The 15,409-nt window shown below is 64.2% G+C and overlaps 1 protein-coding gene across 1 annotated transcript; it reads left to right on the top strand.

Annotated features, from left to right (window-relative positions):
- The first annotated feature begins 4,555 nt into the window (after positions 1–4,555).
- LOC125693682 (uncharacterized) lies at positions 4,556–14,343 on the top strand. Its single transcript, XM_048945876.1, has 5 exons — positions 4,556–4,789; positions 6,697–6,906; positions 8,814–9,023; positions 10,932–11,141; positions 13,049–14,343. The coding sequence occupies exons 1-5, from the start codon at positions 4,556–4,558 to the stop codon at positions 13,544–13,546; spliced, it is 1,362 nt and encodes a 453-aa protein (XP_048801833.1). The 3' UTR covers positions 13,547–14,343.
- Positions 14,344–15,409: the final 1,066 nt, after the last annotated feature.

Here is a 15,409-nt window from a genome sequence, read left to right as displayed (position 1 = left end):
TTTGTTCTGATCTCCATGTTGGACACATGTGCTAAGCACTATTTGCACCACAGCTGCTTCCCTCAGGTCCTGGGTGCCTTTCTCCAGGCAGTCCCTCTGCCTGGCTGACATGCCTGGCAAAGGATTCTCTGAAGGGAACCTTTTCCTCACAGCTGATGCTGAGCACCACATGTTCTCTGTCCATCATTGCATCACCTCCACTTTCTACCACAGCCCCATTTTATACCACTGTTACAATGAGAAAGAATGTAGGCAAGGATGGAATGAAATGCATTTAGCAAACCCAAACTGCAAGGCATAGGCATTATGTGAGCATTTCTAACCATGGTGTGTAAATGAGTTATAAAATTCAAGCAGGTCTACAAAATAACAACATGCTGAGTTGATAAATAAATTTTATCCTTCCTAAGTCAGGTATCAGCTTTTTTCACCCTTTTCCCTCAGTAATGGTATCTTGGAGATCAGAAGGGATTTTTGCTGTAGGGGCAGAGATGGGAGGTGTCACTGGGAAAAATTCCTTAAAAATATATATGTTTCTAATTTTTAATAATGTTTGTGAGCATTTACTACTCAGAAAGGAACACCTGATGTGCACGTAACTGTTAAAAGAAACATTGAAACTGAAGAACTGAGATCCCACAAGCACTCCAGCAGGTGCCCGTTTGTGAGGAGAGATCACCTGTGAGGTGGCTCTACCCTGAGGGGACGGGCGGCAACGCCGCGAGAGGGGCGATGACCTACAGGTGACCCCGACCGTGACCTTCAGGTGACCCCGGCTCGGCCGGCCTTGAAAAAGAAAGGGCGGGAACGCTCAGGTGAGAAGAGAAAGCGGCGGGAAACGACAGAGGCGGGAAGCGGCAGCTGTGTTCTGGGCTCCTATTGGCTGGCGGGCAGGCTGGACACCTATATAAGGTGCGGGGCCGGATAACTGAAACACGCGATCTCCTCAGTCTGTGAGAAGAAAGGGAGTGCTGTGAAGGGACGACGCCGATGACGCCGACAAGTGGTCCCTAGAGCTGAGGTGTGGCGGGGTCGGGGTGCGGCGAATTAGGGCTGAGGCATGAGGGGGACGGAGCTGGGCCGAAGTGCAACAAAGCCGGCCGCGCGGGCTCCGACGGAGGGGGCGGCCGCGCGGGCTCCGACGGAGGGGGCGGCCGCGCGGGCTCCGACGGAGGGGGCGGCCGCGCGGGCTCCGACGGAGGGGGCGGCCGCGCGGGCTCCGACGGAGGGGGCGGCCGCGCGGGCTCCGACGGAGGGGGCGGCCGCGCGGGCTCCGACGGAGGGGGCGGCCGCGCGGGCTCCGACGGAGGGGGCGGCCGCGCGGGCTCCGACGGAGGGGGCGGCCGCGCGGGCTCCGACGGAGGGGGCGGCCGCGCGGGCTCCGACGGAGGGGGCGGCCGCGCGGGCTCCGACGGAGGGGGCGGCCGCGCGGGCTCCGACGGAGGGGGCGGCCGCGCGGGCTCCGACGGAGGGGGGCGGCCGCGCGGGCTCCGACGGAGGGGGCGGCCGCGCGGGCTCCGACGGAGGGGGCGGCCGCGCGGGCTCCGACGGAGGGGGCGGCCGCGCGGGCTCCGACGGAGGGGGCGGCCGCGCGGGCTCCGACGGAGGGGGCGGCCGCGCGGGCTCCGACGGAGGGGGCGGCCGCGCGGGCTCCGACGGAGGGGGCGGCCGCGCGGGCTCCGACGGAGGGGGCGGCCGCGCGGGCTCCGACGGAGGGGGCGGCCGCGCGGGCTCCGACGGAGGGGGCGGCCGCGCGGGCTCCGACGGAGGGGGCGGCCGCGCGGGCTCCGACGGAGGGGGCGGCCGCGCGGGCTCCGACGGAGGGGGCGGCCGCGCGGGCTCCGACGGAGGGGGCGGCCGCGCGGGCTCCGACGGAGGGGGCGGCCGCGCGGGCTCCGACGGAGGGGGCGGCCGCGCGGGCTCCGACGGAGGGGGCGGCCGCGCGGGCTCCGACGGAGGGGGCGGCCGCGCGGGCTCCGACGGAGGGGGCGGCCGCGCGGGCTCCGACGGAGGGGGCGGCCGCGCGGGCTCCGACGGAGGGGGCGGCCGCGCGGGCTCCGACGGAGGGGGCGGCCGCGCGGGCTCCGACGGAGGGGGCGGCCGCGCGGGCTCCGACGGAGGGGGCGGCCGCGCGGGCTCCGACGGAGGGGGCGGCCGCGCGGGCTCCGACGGAGGGGGCGGCCGCGCGGGCTCCGACGGAGGGGGCGGCCGCGCGGGCTCCGACGGAGGGGGCGGCCGCGCGGGCTCCGACGGAGGGGGCGGCCGCGCGGGCTCCGACGGAGGGGGCGGCCGCGCGGGCTCCGACGGAGGGGGCGGCCGCGCGGGCTCCGACGGAGGGGGCGGCCGCGCGGGCTCCGACGGAGGGGGCGGCCGCGCGGGCTCCGACGGAGGGGGCGGCCGCGCGGGCTCCGACGGAGGGGGCGGCCGCGCGGGCTCCGACGGAGGGGGCGGCCGCGCGGGCTCCGACGGAGGGGGCGGCCGCGCGGGCTCCGACGGAGGGGGCGGCCGCGCGGGCTCCGACGGAGGGGGCGGCCGCGCGGGCTCCGACGGAGGGGGCGGCCGCGCGGGCTCCGACGGAGGGGGTCCGTGAAGCAAATCCTGTGAGGGGTGGGTTCCAAAGGTAGGGACGGCAGCACATACTAAGCGTTTCTAACCGCCACGTGGAAGAAGATACTATGACTCCTACAAGCAGCTATAATAAAGCAGAACTGTTTGATATTGTGGTGTTCATCCATATGGATATATATATATTTTTTTTTGTTACAAATTGGGTACTGGGTATGGGGTATGTCATGAAAGATATACTGAGGTTTAAAAGGTAAAGCTCTGTAGTTCTGTTCTGCTTTTTAAGAACGTATGGTGATGAAGAAGCTGTATAAGAGTTAAAATTCAGTTGCTGCAACAAAAAAATTAGATAAATATCAGTTTCATTCTTCGTAATTTATTACTTATTCTTTACTTATTTCACTATTTCTTATTTAAATCAAACAATGGCAATAGATTACGTGAGTTACAGTCTCACTTGAACCATCTTCTTGCTATGTTACCAAGAAGTGGGGCATAAGAAAATAAGACAAATTTATGTCACACGCAAACTCAGATGAACAAGACAAGGAAATTATACCTGAACAAAAGAACCTCCTTGTCAAAAGGGGCACATGCAAATTTCAGGAGAGAAAAGAAGGAATGGTGGTTGCCTTCCTACGGAACAATTACTGTAATGAGAACTAATGACATAGAAATAAAGGCAGGGGCTGGTGGTCCCCTGTATATGCGGAAGCGTACTCTTTGGCCACTGCTTTATCTGCTGCTAGGTAAATTCAACCACTCTGCCTAACTCTGATCCCTGCAACACCGTTTATGCATTGCTGGCAGCTTCTATAAGAGTGAAGTGTTGGAGTACCATCCTGTAGACAGGGATGTGTGTCCCAAGCTTCAAAGCCTTCTGTCACTGAGCAACCTGCCCGCCCTGTAATCAGGAGTGGGGAGGCTGCGGCGTAGCAGCCGGCTGCTTTAGCCATCCGGCTGGTGGGAATGACCCCTCCCAGGCAATGCTAGGTTTGCGTTTTCCCTCACGTAGGGGGGCTTGCCACTCCGCAGGCCTAATGGTGTCCGCGCTGGTGTTTCAGGAGCTGCTGCAGAAGAAGGAAGGAGCGGCGTGGGGACCTGGGAGGCAGGAGGCCGGGCGGGCCAGCCTGTAGCTCAGGCGTTGGCGGGAGCCTTGCGCTCCGCGGGGCTTCTTGGAGAGGGTGAGGTGTGGGGGTGCCGTCCTGTAGGCAGGGCTGAGCGTGCCCCCCGTGTGTGCTTGGTGAGCTGCGTTCTGAGAGACCCCTCCCGTACTCGGGCGGGAATGCGGTGCCGGCCTTTCAGAGGCACAGGGCCGCGAGATGCGGGGCTGGGCTTGCGCCCTCCCTGGACTCAGGGCTGGGATCCCATCCGCGGCATTTGGCCGTGCCGCCCCGCTGCCTGGCTGCCGCGAGTTGTTCCTGCCGCTGGGGGGGAGACCGAGCTCCGTGGCTCCAGGGGTGTCGTCCGCCCGCCTGTAATCAGGGTCTGGGTGGCGAGCGTTTGTGCTCTGTTGGCAGCCTGCATGGGGTGACCGCCCCGCTTAGAGGGGTGTGGGTCAAGGTGCCCCAGACTGGGGAGAAGGAGCCTCCCTCGGGCGTAGGGATGGGGGCTGCCCTGTAAGCCAGGGAGCAACCGTGCCCCCAGTCCCAGGCCCTTTGCTATGGTGGCAGTGGCTGGGGGTCCCCTGTAAGCAGGGAAGCTGACTCATTGGCCACCGCTCTGTTGTGTGCCCAGCCCCATTTGCCCAGTCTGCCCGCCTCTGTGATCCCCCGCCGCACCGGCTGGAAGTCCGCCGCGCGTCAGTGAGGTGAGAAAAGCTGTTCCAAGTAGTTTTTGCTGGGACGAAGCGGGGAGGAGATGAGGGGGGCGGGCGTGGGGGGCGTGAGTGCGCGGTCTTCCTTGCTTGTGTGGTCGCGTGCCATGTTCGTTTGTGACGCTGCGTTTGCGTTTTCCCTCACGTAGGGGGGCTTGCCACTCCGCAGGCCTAATGGTGTCCGCGCTGGTGTTTCAGGAGCTGCTGCAGAAGAAGGAAGGAGCGGCGTGGGGACCTGGGAGGCAGGAGCGAGCAAGAAGAGGAAGCCGAAGCGTGCAGACGCGGGGGGGAAGGAGAGAGGCACCTGGGCAAAGCACCTGTCCCGTTAGCATTGGCACAGTCACATTTGAGTTGAGCGTTGCCGGCGCCTTTGGTGACCAGGCCGGCTTTGTGCTGGGCGACCTCCCTGTAAGCAGGGCTCGGGTCTTTGCTGTAGTTGGCCTTTTGCCTTGCTGCTCCTTTGGCTGCCTGGGGAGCGTGGCCCCCTGTAACGGAGGGCGAGAGCCACCTCTCCGCACCCGAGTGGGAAACGGAGCTCGCTGGACCCCGAGGCCACCCTGCAAGCAGGGTAGTGCCGTTTCCCTGCCCCTCCTCCCCCTCCGGCCCCTCGGCATCGTTGCCTGGTGGTGGCCTGTCAGTGCGACGGCCCCGTACTCGGGGTGTGCGTCACGGCCTTTGGCCTTTGGCTTTACCTGAGAAGCCCCTTGGCACGTTGAGGTCTGTGGCCTCCGTGCAGGCTAGGGACAGGTCACAGGCTCTTGTCTGTTGCTCGTGGTTGCGGGTTTATTCCCAGGGTTTGGCTGCGCTGCGTTGTCCTTCCCTTCTGGGAAGTCGCGCCAGTGTGCGTGCGTTCCCCTTCCTTTCCTTGTTTGTGTTTGTGGAGCGAGTGAGCGACTGAGCTTTCCCTTTAGGCCTCCACAAAGATGGCTGCAGCTTAGCTTTGACTTCCCGGGGAGGAATGGAGGACTTTGGTGCATGTCGCAAAAGGGGTGTTCCCTCTTAGTCCCGCGAGCGCAGCGAGTGTCCTGTCTCCCTCCTTTTTACGTAGTACAGATCAGAGCCACGCTGTAGTTCAGTGGCCGAGGCCGCCCTGCAGCCAGGGCTTGGGTCTGTCCTTGCGTGGCCGCCTGTTCTGCTGGCGGTGTGACAGCCCCGTACTCGGGGTGTGTGTCCCAAGCTTCGGAGCCCTCTGTCCCTGAGCAGCCCGCCCGCCCTGTAAGGAGGTGTGGGGAGGCTGCGGCGTTGCAGCCGGCTGCTTTAGCTATCCAGCTGGTGGGAATGACCCCTCCCTGGCCCGTCAGAGGGTGCAGGTTGAGGTGCTGCTTTACTTGTGTGTGTGGGGTGACCTCCCCGCTCGGTGGGTCGAGGTGGCTCTCTGGGCTCCCGAAAATAAGATGTTGGTGATGTTCTGCTGCTGCCGGGCGGGCCAGCCTGTAGCTCAGGCGTTGGCGGGAGCCTTGCGCTCCGCGGGGCTTCTTGGAGAGGGTGAGGTGTGGGGGTGCCATCCTGTAGGCAGGGCTGAGCGTGCCCCCCGTGTGTGCTTGGTGAGCTGCGTTCTGAGAGACCCCTCCCGTACTCGGGCGGGAATGCGGTGCCGGCCTTTCAGAGGCACAGGGCCGCGAGATGCGGGGCTGGGCTTGCGCCCTCCCTGGACTCAGGGCTGGGATCCCATCCGCGGCATTTGGCCGTGCCGCCCCGCTGCCTGGCTGCCGCGAGTTGTTCCTGCCGCTGGGGGGGAGACCGAGCTCCGTGGCTCCAGGGGTGTCGTCCGCCCGCCTGTAATCAGGGTCTGGGTGGCGAGCGTTTGTGCTCTGTTGGCAGCCTGCATGGGGTGACCGCCCCGCTTAGAGGGGTGTGGGTCAAGGTGCCCCAGACTGGGGAGAAGGAGCCTCCCTCGGGCGTAGGGATGGGGGCTGCCCTGTAAGCCAGGGAGCAACCGTGCCCCCAGTCCCAGGCCCTTTGCTATGGTGGCAGTGGCTGGGGGTCCCCTGTAAGCAGGGAAGCTGACTCATTGGCCACCGCTCTGTTGTGTGCCCAGCCCCATTTGCCCAGTCTGCCCGCCTCTGTGATCCCCCGCCGCACCGGCTGGAAGTCCGCCGCGCGTCAGTGAGGTGAGAAAAGCTGTTCCAAGTAGTTTTTGCTGGGATGAAGCGGGGAGGAGATGAGGGGGGCGGGCGTGGGGGGCGTGAGTGCGCGGTCTTCCTTGCTTGTGTGGTCGCGTGCCATGTTCGTTTGTGACGCTGCGTTTGCGTTTTCCCTCACGTAGGGGGGCTTGCCACTCCGCAGGCCTAATGGTGTCCGCGCTGGTGTTTCAGGAGCTGCTGCAGAAGAAGGAAGGAGCGGCGTGGGGACCTGGGAGGCAGGAGCGAGCAAGAAGAGGAAGCCGAAGCGTGCAGACGCGGGGGGGAAGGAGAGAGGCACCTGGGCAAAGCACCTGTCCCGTTAGCATTGGCACAGTCACATTTGAGTTGAGCGTTGCCGGCGCCTTTGGTGACCAGGCCGGCTTTGTGCTGGGCGACCTCCCTGTAAGCAGGGCTCGGGTCTTTGCTGTAGTTGGCCTTTTGCCTTGCTGCTCCTTTGGCTGCCTGGGGAGCGTGGCCCCCTGTAACGGAGGGCGAGAGCCACCTCTCCGCACCCGAGTGGGAAACGGAGCTCGCTGGACCCCGAGGCCACCCTGCAAGCAGGGTAGTGCCGTTTCCCTGCCCCTCCTCCCCCTCCGGCCCCTCGGCATCGTTGCCTGGTGGTGGCCTGTCAGTGCGACGGCCCCGTACTCGGGGTGTGCGTCACGGCCTTTGGCCTTTGGTTTTACCTGAGAAGCCCCTTGGCACGTTGAGGTCTGTGGCCTCCGTGCAGGCTAGGGACAGGTCACAGGCTCTTGTCTGTTGCTCGTGGTTGCGGGTTTATTCCCAGGGTTTGGCTGCGCTGCGTTGTCCTTCCCTTCTGGGAAGTCGCGCCAGTGTGCGTGCGTTCCCCTTCCTTTCCTTGTTTGTGTTTGTGGAGCGAGTGAGCGACTGAGCTTTCCCTTTAGGCCTCCACAAAGATGGCTGCAGCTTAGCTTCGACTTCCCGGGGAGGAATGGAGGACTTTGGTGCATGTCGCAAAAGGGGTGTTCCCTCTTAGTCCCGCGAGCGCAGCGAGTGTCCTGTCTCCCTCCTTTTTACGTAGTACAGATCAGAGCCACGCTGTAGTTCAGTGGCCGAGGCCGCCCTGCAGCCAGGGCTTGGGCCTGTCCTTGCGTGGCCGCCTGTTCTGCTGGCGGCGTGACAGCCCCGTACTCGGGGTGTGTGTCCCAAGCTTCGGAGCCCTCTGTCCCTGAGCAGCCCGCCCACCCTGTAAGGAGGTGTGGGGAGGCTGCGGCGTTGCAGCCGGCTGCTTTAGCCATCCAGCTGGTGGGAATGACCCCTCCCTGGCCCGTCAGAGGGTGCAGGTTGAGGTGCTGCTTTACTTGTGTGTGTGGGGTGACCTCCCCGCTCGGTGGGTCGAGGTGGCTCTCTGGGCTCCCGAAAATAAGATGTTGGTGATGTTCTGCTGCTGCCGGGCGGGCCAGCCTGTAGCTCAGGCGTTGGCGGGAGCCTTGCGCTCCGCGGGGCTTCTTGGAGAGGGTGAGGTGTGGGGGTGCCGTCCTGTAGGCAGGGCTGAGCGTGCCCCCCGTGTGTGCTTGGTGAGCTGCGTTCTGAGAGACCCCTCCCGTACTCGGGCGGGAATGCGGTGCCGGCCTTTCAGAGGCACAGGGCCGCGAGATGCGGGGCTGGGCTTGCGCCCTCCCTGGACTCAGGGCTGGGATCCCATCCGCGGCATTTGGCCGTGCCGCCCCGCTGCCTGGCTGCCGCGAGTTGTTCCTGCCGCTGGGGGGGAGACCGAGCTCCGTGGCTCCAGGGGTGTCGTCCGCCCGCCTGTAATCAGGGTCTGGGTGGCGAGCGTTTGTGCTCTGTTGGCAGCCTGCATGGGGTGACCGCCCCGCTTAGAGGGGTGTGGGTCAAGGTGCCCCAGACTGGGGAGAAGGAGCCTCCCTCGGGCGTAGGGATGGGGGCTGCCCTGTAAGCCAGGGAGCAACCGTGCCCCCAGTCCCAGGCCCTTTGCTATGGTGGCAGTGGCTGGGGGTCCCCTGTAAGCAGGGAAGCTGACTCATTGGCCACCGCTCTGTTGTGTGCCCAGCCCCATTTGCCCAGTCTGCCCGCCTCTGTGATCCCCCGCCGCACCGGCTGGAAGTCCGCCGCGCGTCAGTGAGGTGAGAAAAGCTGTTCCAAGTAGTTTTTGCTGGGACGAAGCGGGGAGGAGATGAGGGGGGCGGGCGTGGGGGGCGTGAGTGCGCGGTCTTCCTTGCTTGTGTGGTCGCGTGCCATGTTCGTTTGTGACGCTGCGTTTGCGTTTTCCCTCACGTAGGGGGGCTTGCCACTCCCCAGGCCTAATGGTGTCCGCGCTGGTGTTTCAGGAGCTGCTGCAGAAGAAGGAAGGAGCGGCGTGGGGACCTGGGAGGCAGGAGCGAGCAAGAAGAGGAAGCCGAAGCGTGCAGACGCGGGGGGGAAGGAGAGAGGCACCTGGGCAAAGCACCTGTCCCGTTAGCATTGGCACAGTCACATTTGAGTTGAGCGTTGCCGGCGCCTTTGGTGACCAGGCCGGCTTTGTGCTGGGCGACCTCCCTGTAAGCAGGGCTCGGGTCTTTGCTGTAGTTGGCCTTTTGCCTTGCTGCTCCTTTGGCTGCCTGGGGAGCGTGGCCCCCTGTAACGGAGGGCGAGAGCCACCTCTCCGCACCCGAGTGGGAAACGGAGCTCGCTGGACCCCGAGGCCACCCTGCAAGCAGGGTAGTGCCGTTTCCCTGCCCCTCCTCCCCCTCCGGCCCCTCGGCATCGTTGCCTGGTGGTGGCCTGTCAGTGCGACGGCCCCGTACTCGGGGTGTGCGTCACGGCCTTTGGCCTTTGGCTTTACCTGAGAAGCCCCTTGGCACGTTGAGGTCTGTGGCCTCCGTGCAGGCTAGGGACAGGTCACAGGCTCTTGTCTGTTGCTCGTGGTTGCGGGTTTATTCCCAGGGTTTGGCTGCGCTGCGTTGTCCTTCCCTTCTGGGAAGTCGCGCCAGTGTGCGTGCGTTCCCCTTCCTTTCCTTGTTTGTGTTTGTGGAGCGAGTGAGCGACTGAGCTTTCCCTTTAGGCCTCCACAAAGATGGCTGCAGCTTAGCTTCGACTTCCCGGGGAGGAATGGAGGACTTTGGTGCATGTCGCAAAAGGGGTGTTCCCTCTTAGTCCCGCGAGCGCAGCGAGTGTCCTGTCTCCCTCCTTTTTACGTAGTACAGATCAGAGCCACGCTGTAGTTCAGTGGCCGAGGCCGCCCTGCAGCCAGGGCTTGGGCCTGTCCTTGCGTGGCCGCCTGTTCTGCTGGCGGCGTGACAGCCCCGTACTCGGGGTGTGTGTCCCAAGCTTCGGAGCCCTCTGTCCCTGAGCAGCCCGCCCGCCCTGTAAGGAGGTGTGGGGAGGCTGCGGCGTTGCAGCCGGCTGCTTTAGCCATCCAGCTGGTGGGAATGACCCCTCCCTGGCCCGTCAGAGGGTGCAGGTTGAGGTGCTGCTTTACTTGTGTGTGTGGGGTGACCTCCCCGCTCGGTGGGTCGAGGTGGCTCTCTGGGCTCCCGAAAATAAGATGTTGGTGATGTTCTGCTGCTGCCGGGCGGGCCAGCCTGTAGCTCAGGCGTTGGCGGGAGCCTTGCGCTCCGCGGGGCTTCTTGGAGAGGGTGAGGTGTGGGGGTGCCGTCCTGTAGGCAGGGCTGAGCGTGCCCCCCGTGTGTGCTTGGTGAGCTGCGTTCTGAGAGACCCCTCCCGTACTCGGGCGGGAATGCGGTGCCGGCCTTTCAGAGGCACAGGGCCGCGAGATGCGGGGCTGGGCTTGCGCCCTCCCTGGACTCAGGGCTGGGATCCCATCCGCGGCATTTGGCCGTGCCGCCCCGCTGCCTGGCTGCCGCGAGTTGTTCCTGCCGCTGGGGGGGAGACCGAGCTCCGTGGCTCCAGGGGTGTCGTCCGCCCGCCTGTAATCAGGGTCTGGGTGGCGAGCGTTTGTGCTCTGTTGGCAGCCTGCATGGGGTGACCGCCCCGCTTAGAGGGGTGTGGGTCAAGGTGCCCCAGACTGGGGAGAAGGAGCCTCCCTCGGGCGTAGGGATGGGGGCTGCCCTGTAAGCCAGGGAGCAACCGTGCCCCCAGTCCCAGGCCCTTTGCTATGGTGGCAGTGGCTGGGGGTCCCCTGTAAGCAGGGAAGCTGACTCATTGGCCACCGCTCTGTTGTGTGCCCAGCCCCATTTGCCCAGTCTGCCCGCCTCTGTGATTCCCCCGCCGCACCGGCTGGAAGTCCGCCGCGCGTCAGTGAGGTGAGAAAAGCTGTTCCAAGTAGTTTTTGCTGGGACGAAGCGGGGAGGAGATGAGGGGGGCGGGCGTGGGGGGCGTGAGTGCGCGGTCTTCCTTGCTTGTGTGGTCGCGTGCCATGTTCGTTTGTGACGCTGCGTTTGCGTTTTCCCTCACGTAGGGGGGCTTGCCACTCCGCAGGCCTAATGGTGTCCGCGCTGGTGTTTCAGGAGCTGCTGCAGAAGAAGGAAGGAGCGGCGTGGGGACCTGGGAGGCAGGAGCGAGCAAGAAGAGGAAGCCGAAGCGTGCAGACGCGGGGGGGAAGGAGAGAGGCACCTGGGCAAAGCACCTGTCCCGTTAGCATTGGCACAGTCACATTTGAGTTGAGCGTTGCCGGCGCCTTTGGTGACCAGGCCGGCTTTGTGCTGGGCGACCTCCCTGTAAGCAGGGCTCGGGTCTTTGCTGTAGTTGGCCTTTTGCCTTGCTGCTCCTTTGGCTGCCTGGGGAGCGTGGCCCCCTGTAACGGAGGGCGAGAGCCACCTCTCCGCACCCGAGTGGGAAACGGAGCTCGCTGGACCCCGAGGCCACCCTGCAAGCAGGGTAGTGCCGTTTCCCTGCCCCTCCTCCCCCTCCGGCCCCTCGGCATCGTTGCCTGGTGGTGGCCTGTCAGTGCGACGGCCCCGTACTCGGGGTGTGCGTCACGGCCTTTGGCCTTTGGCTTTACCTGAGAAGCCCCTTGGCACGTTGAGGTCTGTGGCCTCCGTGCAGGCTAGGGACAGGTCACAGGCTCTTGTCTGTTGCTCGTGGTTGCGGGTTTATTCCCAGGGTTTGGCTGCGCTGCGTTGTCCTTCCCTTCTGGGAAGTCGCGCCAGTGTGCGTGCGTTCCCCTTCCTTTCCTTGTTTGTGTTTGTGGAGCGAGTGAGCGACTGAGCTTTCCCTTTAGGCCTCCACAAAGATGGCTGCAGCTTAGCTTCGACTTCCCGGGGAGGAATGGAGGACTTTGGTGCATGTCGCAAAAGGGGTGTTCCCTCTTAGTCCCGCGAGCGCAGCGAGTGTCCTGTCTCCCTCCTTTTTACGTAGTACAGATCAGAGCCACGCTGTAGTTCAGTGGCCGAGGCCGCCCTGCAGCCAGGGCTTGGGCCTGTCCTTGCGTGGCCGCCTGTTCTGCTGGCGGCGTGACAGCCCCGTACTCGGGGTGTGTGTCCCAAGCTTCGGAGCCCTCTGTCCCTGAGCAGCCCGCCCGCCCTGTAAGGAGGTGTGGGGAGGCTGCGGCGTTGCAGCCGGCTGCTTTAGCCATCCAGCTGGTGGGAATGACCCCTCCCTGGCCCGTCAGAGGGTGCAGGTTGAGGTGCTGCTTTACTTGTGTGTGTGGGGTGACCTCCCCGCTCGGTGGGTCGAGGTGGCTCTCTGGGCTCCCGAAAATAAGATGTTGGTGATGTTCTGCTGCTGCCGGGCGGGCCAGCCTGTAGCTCAGGCGTTGGCGGGAGCCTTGCGCTCCGCGGGGCTTCTTGGAGAGGGTGAGGTGTGGGGGTGCCGTCCTGTAGGCAGGGCTGAGCGTGCCCCCCGTGTGTGCTTGGTGAGCTGCGTTCTGAGAGACCCCTCCCGTACTCGGGCGGGAATGCGGTGCCGGCCTTTCAGAGGCACAGGGCCGCGAGATGCGGGGCTGGGCTTGCGCCCTCCCTGGACTCAGGGCTGGGATCCCATCCGCGGCATTTGGCCGTGCCGCCCCGCTGCCTGGCTGCCGCGAGTTGTTCCTGCCGCTGGGGGGGAGACCGAGCTCCGTGGCTCCAGGGGTGTCGTCCGCCCGCCTGTAATCAGGGTCTGGGTGGCGAGCGTTTGTGCTCTGTTGGCAGCCTGCATGGGGTGACCGCCCCGCTTAGAGGGGTGTGGGTCAAGGTGCCCCAGACTGGGGAGAAGGAGCCTCCCTCGGGCGTAGGGATGGGGGCTGCCCTGTAAGCCAGGGAGCAACCGTGCCCCCAGTCCCAGGCCCTTTGCTATGGTGGCAGTGGCTGGGGGTCCCCTGTAAGCAGGGAAGCTGACTCATTGGCCACCGCTCTGTTGTGTGCCCAGCCCCATTTGCCCAGTCTGCCCGCCTCTGTGATCCCCCGCCGCACCGGCTGGAAGTCCGCCGCGCGTCAGTGAGGTGAGAAAAGCTGTTCCAAGTAGTTTTTGCTGGGACGAAGCGGGGAGGAGATGAGGGGGGCGGGCGTGGGGGGCGTGAGTGCGCGGTCTTCCTTGCTTGTGTGGTCGCGTGCCATGTTCGTTTGTGACGCTGCGTTTGCGTTTTCCCTCACGTAGGGGGGCTTGCCACTCCGCAGGCCTAATGGTGTCCGCGCTGGTGTTTCAGGAGCTGCTGCAGAAGAAGGAAGGAGCGGCGTGGGGACCTGGGAGGCAGGAGCGAGCAAGAAGAGGAAGCCGAAGCGTGCAGACGCGGGGGGGAAGGAGAGAGGCACCTGGGCAAAGCACCTGTCCCGTTAGCATTGGCACAGTCACATTTGAGTTGAGCGTTGCCGGCGCCTTTGGTGACCAGGCCGGCTTTGTGCTGGGCGACCTCCCTGTAAGCAGGGCTCGGGTCTTTGCTGTAGTTGGCCTTTTGCCTTGCTGCTCCTTTGGCTGCCTGGGGAGCGTGGCCCCCTGTAACGGAGGGCGAGAGCCACCTCTCCGCACCCGAGTGGGAAACGGAGCTCGCTGGACCCCGAGGCCACCCTGCAAGCAGGGTAGTGCCGTTTCCCTGCCCCTCCTCCCCCTCCGGCCCCTCGGCATCGTTGCCTGGTGGTGGCCTGTCAGTGCGACGGCCCCGTACTCGGGGTGTGCGTCACGGCCTTTGGCCTTTGGTTTTACCTGAGAAGCCCCTTGGCACGTTGAGGTCTGTGGCCTCCGTGCAGGCTAGGGACAGGTCACAGGCTCTTGTCTGTTGCTCGTGGTTGCGGGTTTATTCCCAGGGTTTGGCTGCGCTGCGTTGTCCTTCCCTTCTGGGAAGTCGCGCCAGTGTGCGTGCGTTCCCCTTCCTTTCCTTGTTTGTGTTTGTGGAGCGAGTGAGCGACTGAGCTTTCCCTTTAGGCCTCCACAAAGATGGCTGCAGCTTAGCTTCGACTTCCCGGGGAGGAATGGAGGACTTTGGTGCATGTCGCAAAAGGGGTGTTCCCTCTTAGTCCCGCGAGCGCAGCGAGTGTCCTGTCTCCCTCCTTTTTACGTAGTACAGATCAGAGCCACGCTGTAGTTCAGTGGCCGAGGCCGCCCTGCAGCCAGGGCTTGGGCCTGTCCTTGCGTGGCCGCCTGTTCTGCTGGCGGCGTGACAGCCCCGTACTCGGGGTGTGTGTCCCAAGCTTCGGAGCCCTCTGTCCCTGAGCAGCCCGCCCACCCTGTAAGGAGGTGTGGGGAGGCTGCGGCGTTGCAGCCGGCTGCTTTAGCCATCCAGCTGGTGGGAATGACCCCTCCCTGGCCCGTCAGAGGGTGCAGGTTGAGGTGCTGCTTTACTTGTGTGTGTGGGGTGACCTCCCCGCTCGGTGGGTCGAGGTGGCTCTCTGGGCTCCCGAAAATAAGATGTTGGTGATGTTCTGCTGCTGCCGGGCGGGCCAGCCTGTAGCTCAGGCGTTGGCGGGAGCCTTGCGCTCCGCGGGGCTTCTTGGAGAGGGTGAGGTGTGGGGGTGCCATCCTGTAGGCAGGGCTGAGCGTGCCCCCCGTGTGTGCTTGGTGAGCTGCGTTCTGAGAGACCCCTCCCGTACTCGGGCGGGAATGCGGTGCCGGCCTTTCAGAGGCACAGGGCCGCGAGATGCGGGGCTGGGCTTGCGCCCTCCCTGGACTCAGGGCTGGGATCCCATCCGCGGCATTTGGCCGTGCCGCCCCGCTGCCTGGCTGCCGCGAGTTGTTCCTGCCGCTGGGGGGGAGACCGAGCTCCGTGGCTCCAGGGGTGTCGTCCGCCCGCCTGTAATCAGGGTCTGGGTGGCGAGCGTTTGTGCTCTGTTGGCAGCCTGCATGGGGTGACCGCCCCGCTTAGAGGGGTGTGGGTCAAGGTGCCCCAGACTGGGGAGAAGGAGCCTCCCTCGGGCGTAGGGATGGGGGCTGCCCTGTAAGCCAGGGAGCAACCGTGCCCCCAGTCCCAGGCCCTTTGCTATGGTGGCAGTGGCTGGGGGTCCCCTGTAAGCAGGGAAGCTGACTCATTGGCCACCGCTCTGTTGTGTGCCCAGCCCCATTTGCCCAGTCTGCCCGCCTCTGTGATCCCCCGCCGCACCGGCTGGAAGTCCGCCGCGCGTCAGTGAGGTGAGAAAAGCTGCTCCAAGTAGTTTTTGCTCTGATGAGCTTGGGGTTGGCTGGAGGAGTGGGTTGCAAGGCCTTCCTTGGCTGGGTGGTCGCGTGCCGGGTTGTTTGTCGATGCTACGTTTTCCTTTTCCTTCAGATGGGGGGCTTGCCACTCCGCAGGTCTAACGGTGTCCGCGCTGGTGTTTCAGGAGCTGCTGCAGAAGAAGGAAGGAGCGGCGTGGGGACCTGGGAGGCAGGAGCGAGCTAGAGGGCTGGGCCGTGGAGTGTTCGTCTTTTGGTTTAACTTTTATCTTTTGGAGCCACAGTTCTGTCATCTGTGTAAGACTTGATAGCGTTCCTTTGGCTGTGTAGTTTCCTCAGAATAAATTCCTTTTTCATGTTGGTTCTCTTATGATTTGTATTTTTAATCTTCTCTTTGTATTGATTTTTCATATTAAATTTTGTTTTT

Source organism: Lagopus muta, chromosome 5 (assembly GCF_023343835.1).
Source record: "Lagopus muta isolate bLagMut1 chromosome 5, bLagMut1 primary, whole genome shotgun sequence".
NCBI lineage: Eukaryota > Metazoa > Chordata > Aves > Galliformes > Phasianidae > Lagopus > Lagopus muta.
The sequence above is the reverse complement of the archived record's forward strand: the minus strand, read 5'-3'. Positions and strand labels throughout refer to the sequence as shown.

Excerpts from the sequence above, each read along its gene's own strand:
- LOC125693682 (XM_048945876.1), top strand. The coding sequence starts at position 4,556 with ATGGTGTCCGCGCTGGTGTTTCAGGAGCTGCTGCAGAAGAAGGAAGGA. Across the intron at positions 6,907-8,813 it reads TTGTGCTGGGCGACCTCCCT|GAGCTGCTGCAGAAGAAGGA; the intron begins GTAAGCAGGGCT and ends CTGGTGTTTCAG. Across the intron at positions 9,024-10,931 it reads TTGTGCTGGGCGACCTCCCT|GAGCTGCTGCAGAAGAAGGA; the intron begins GTAAGCAGGGCT and ends CTGGTGTTTCAG.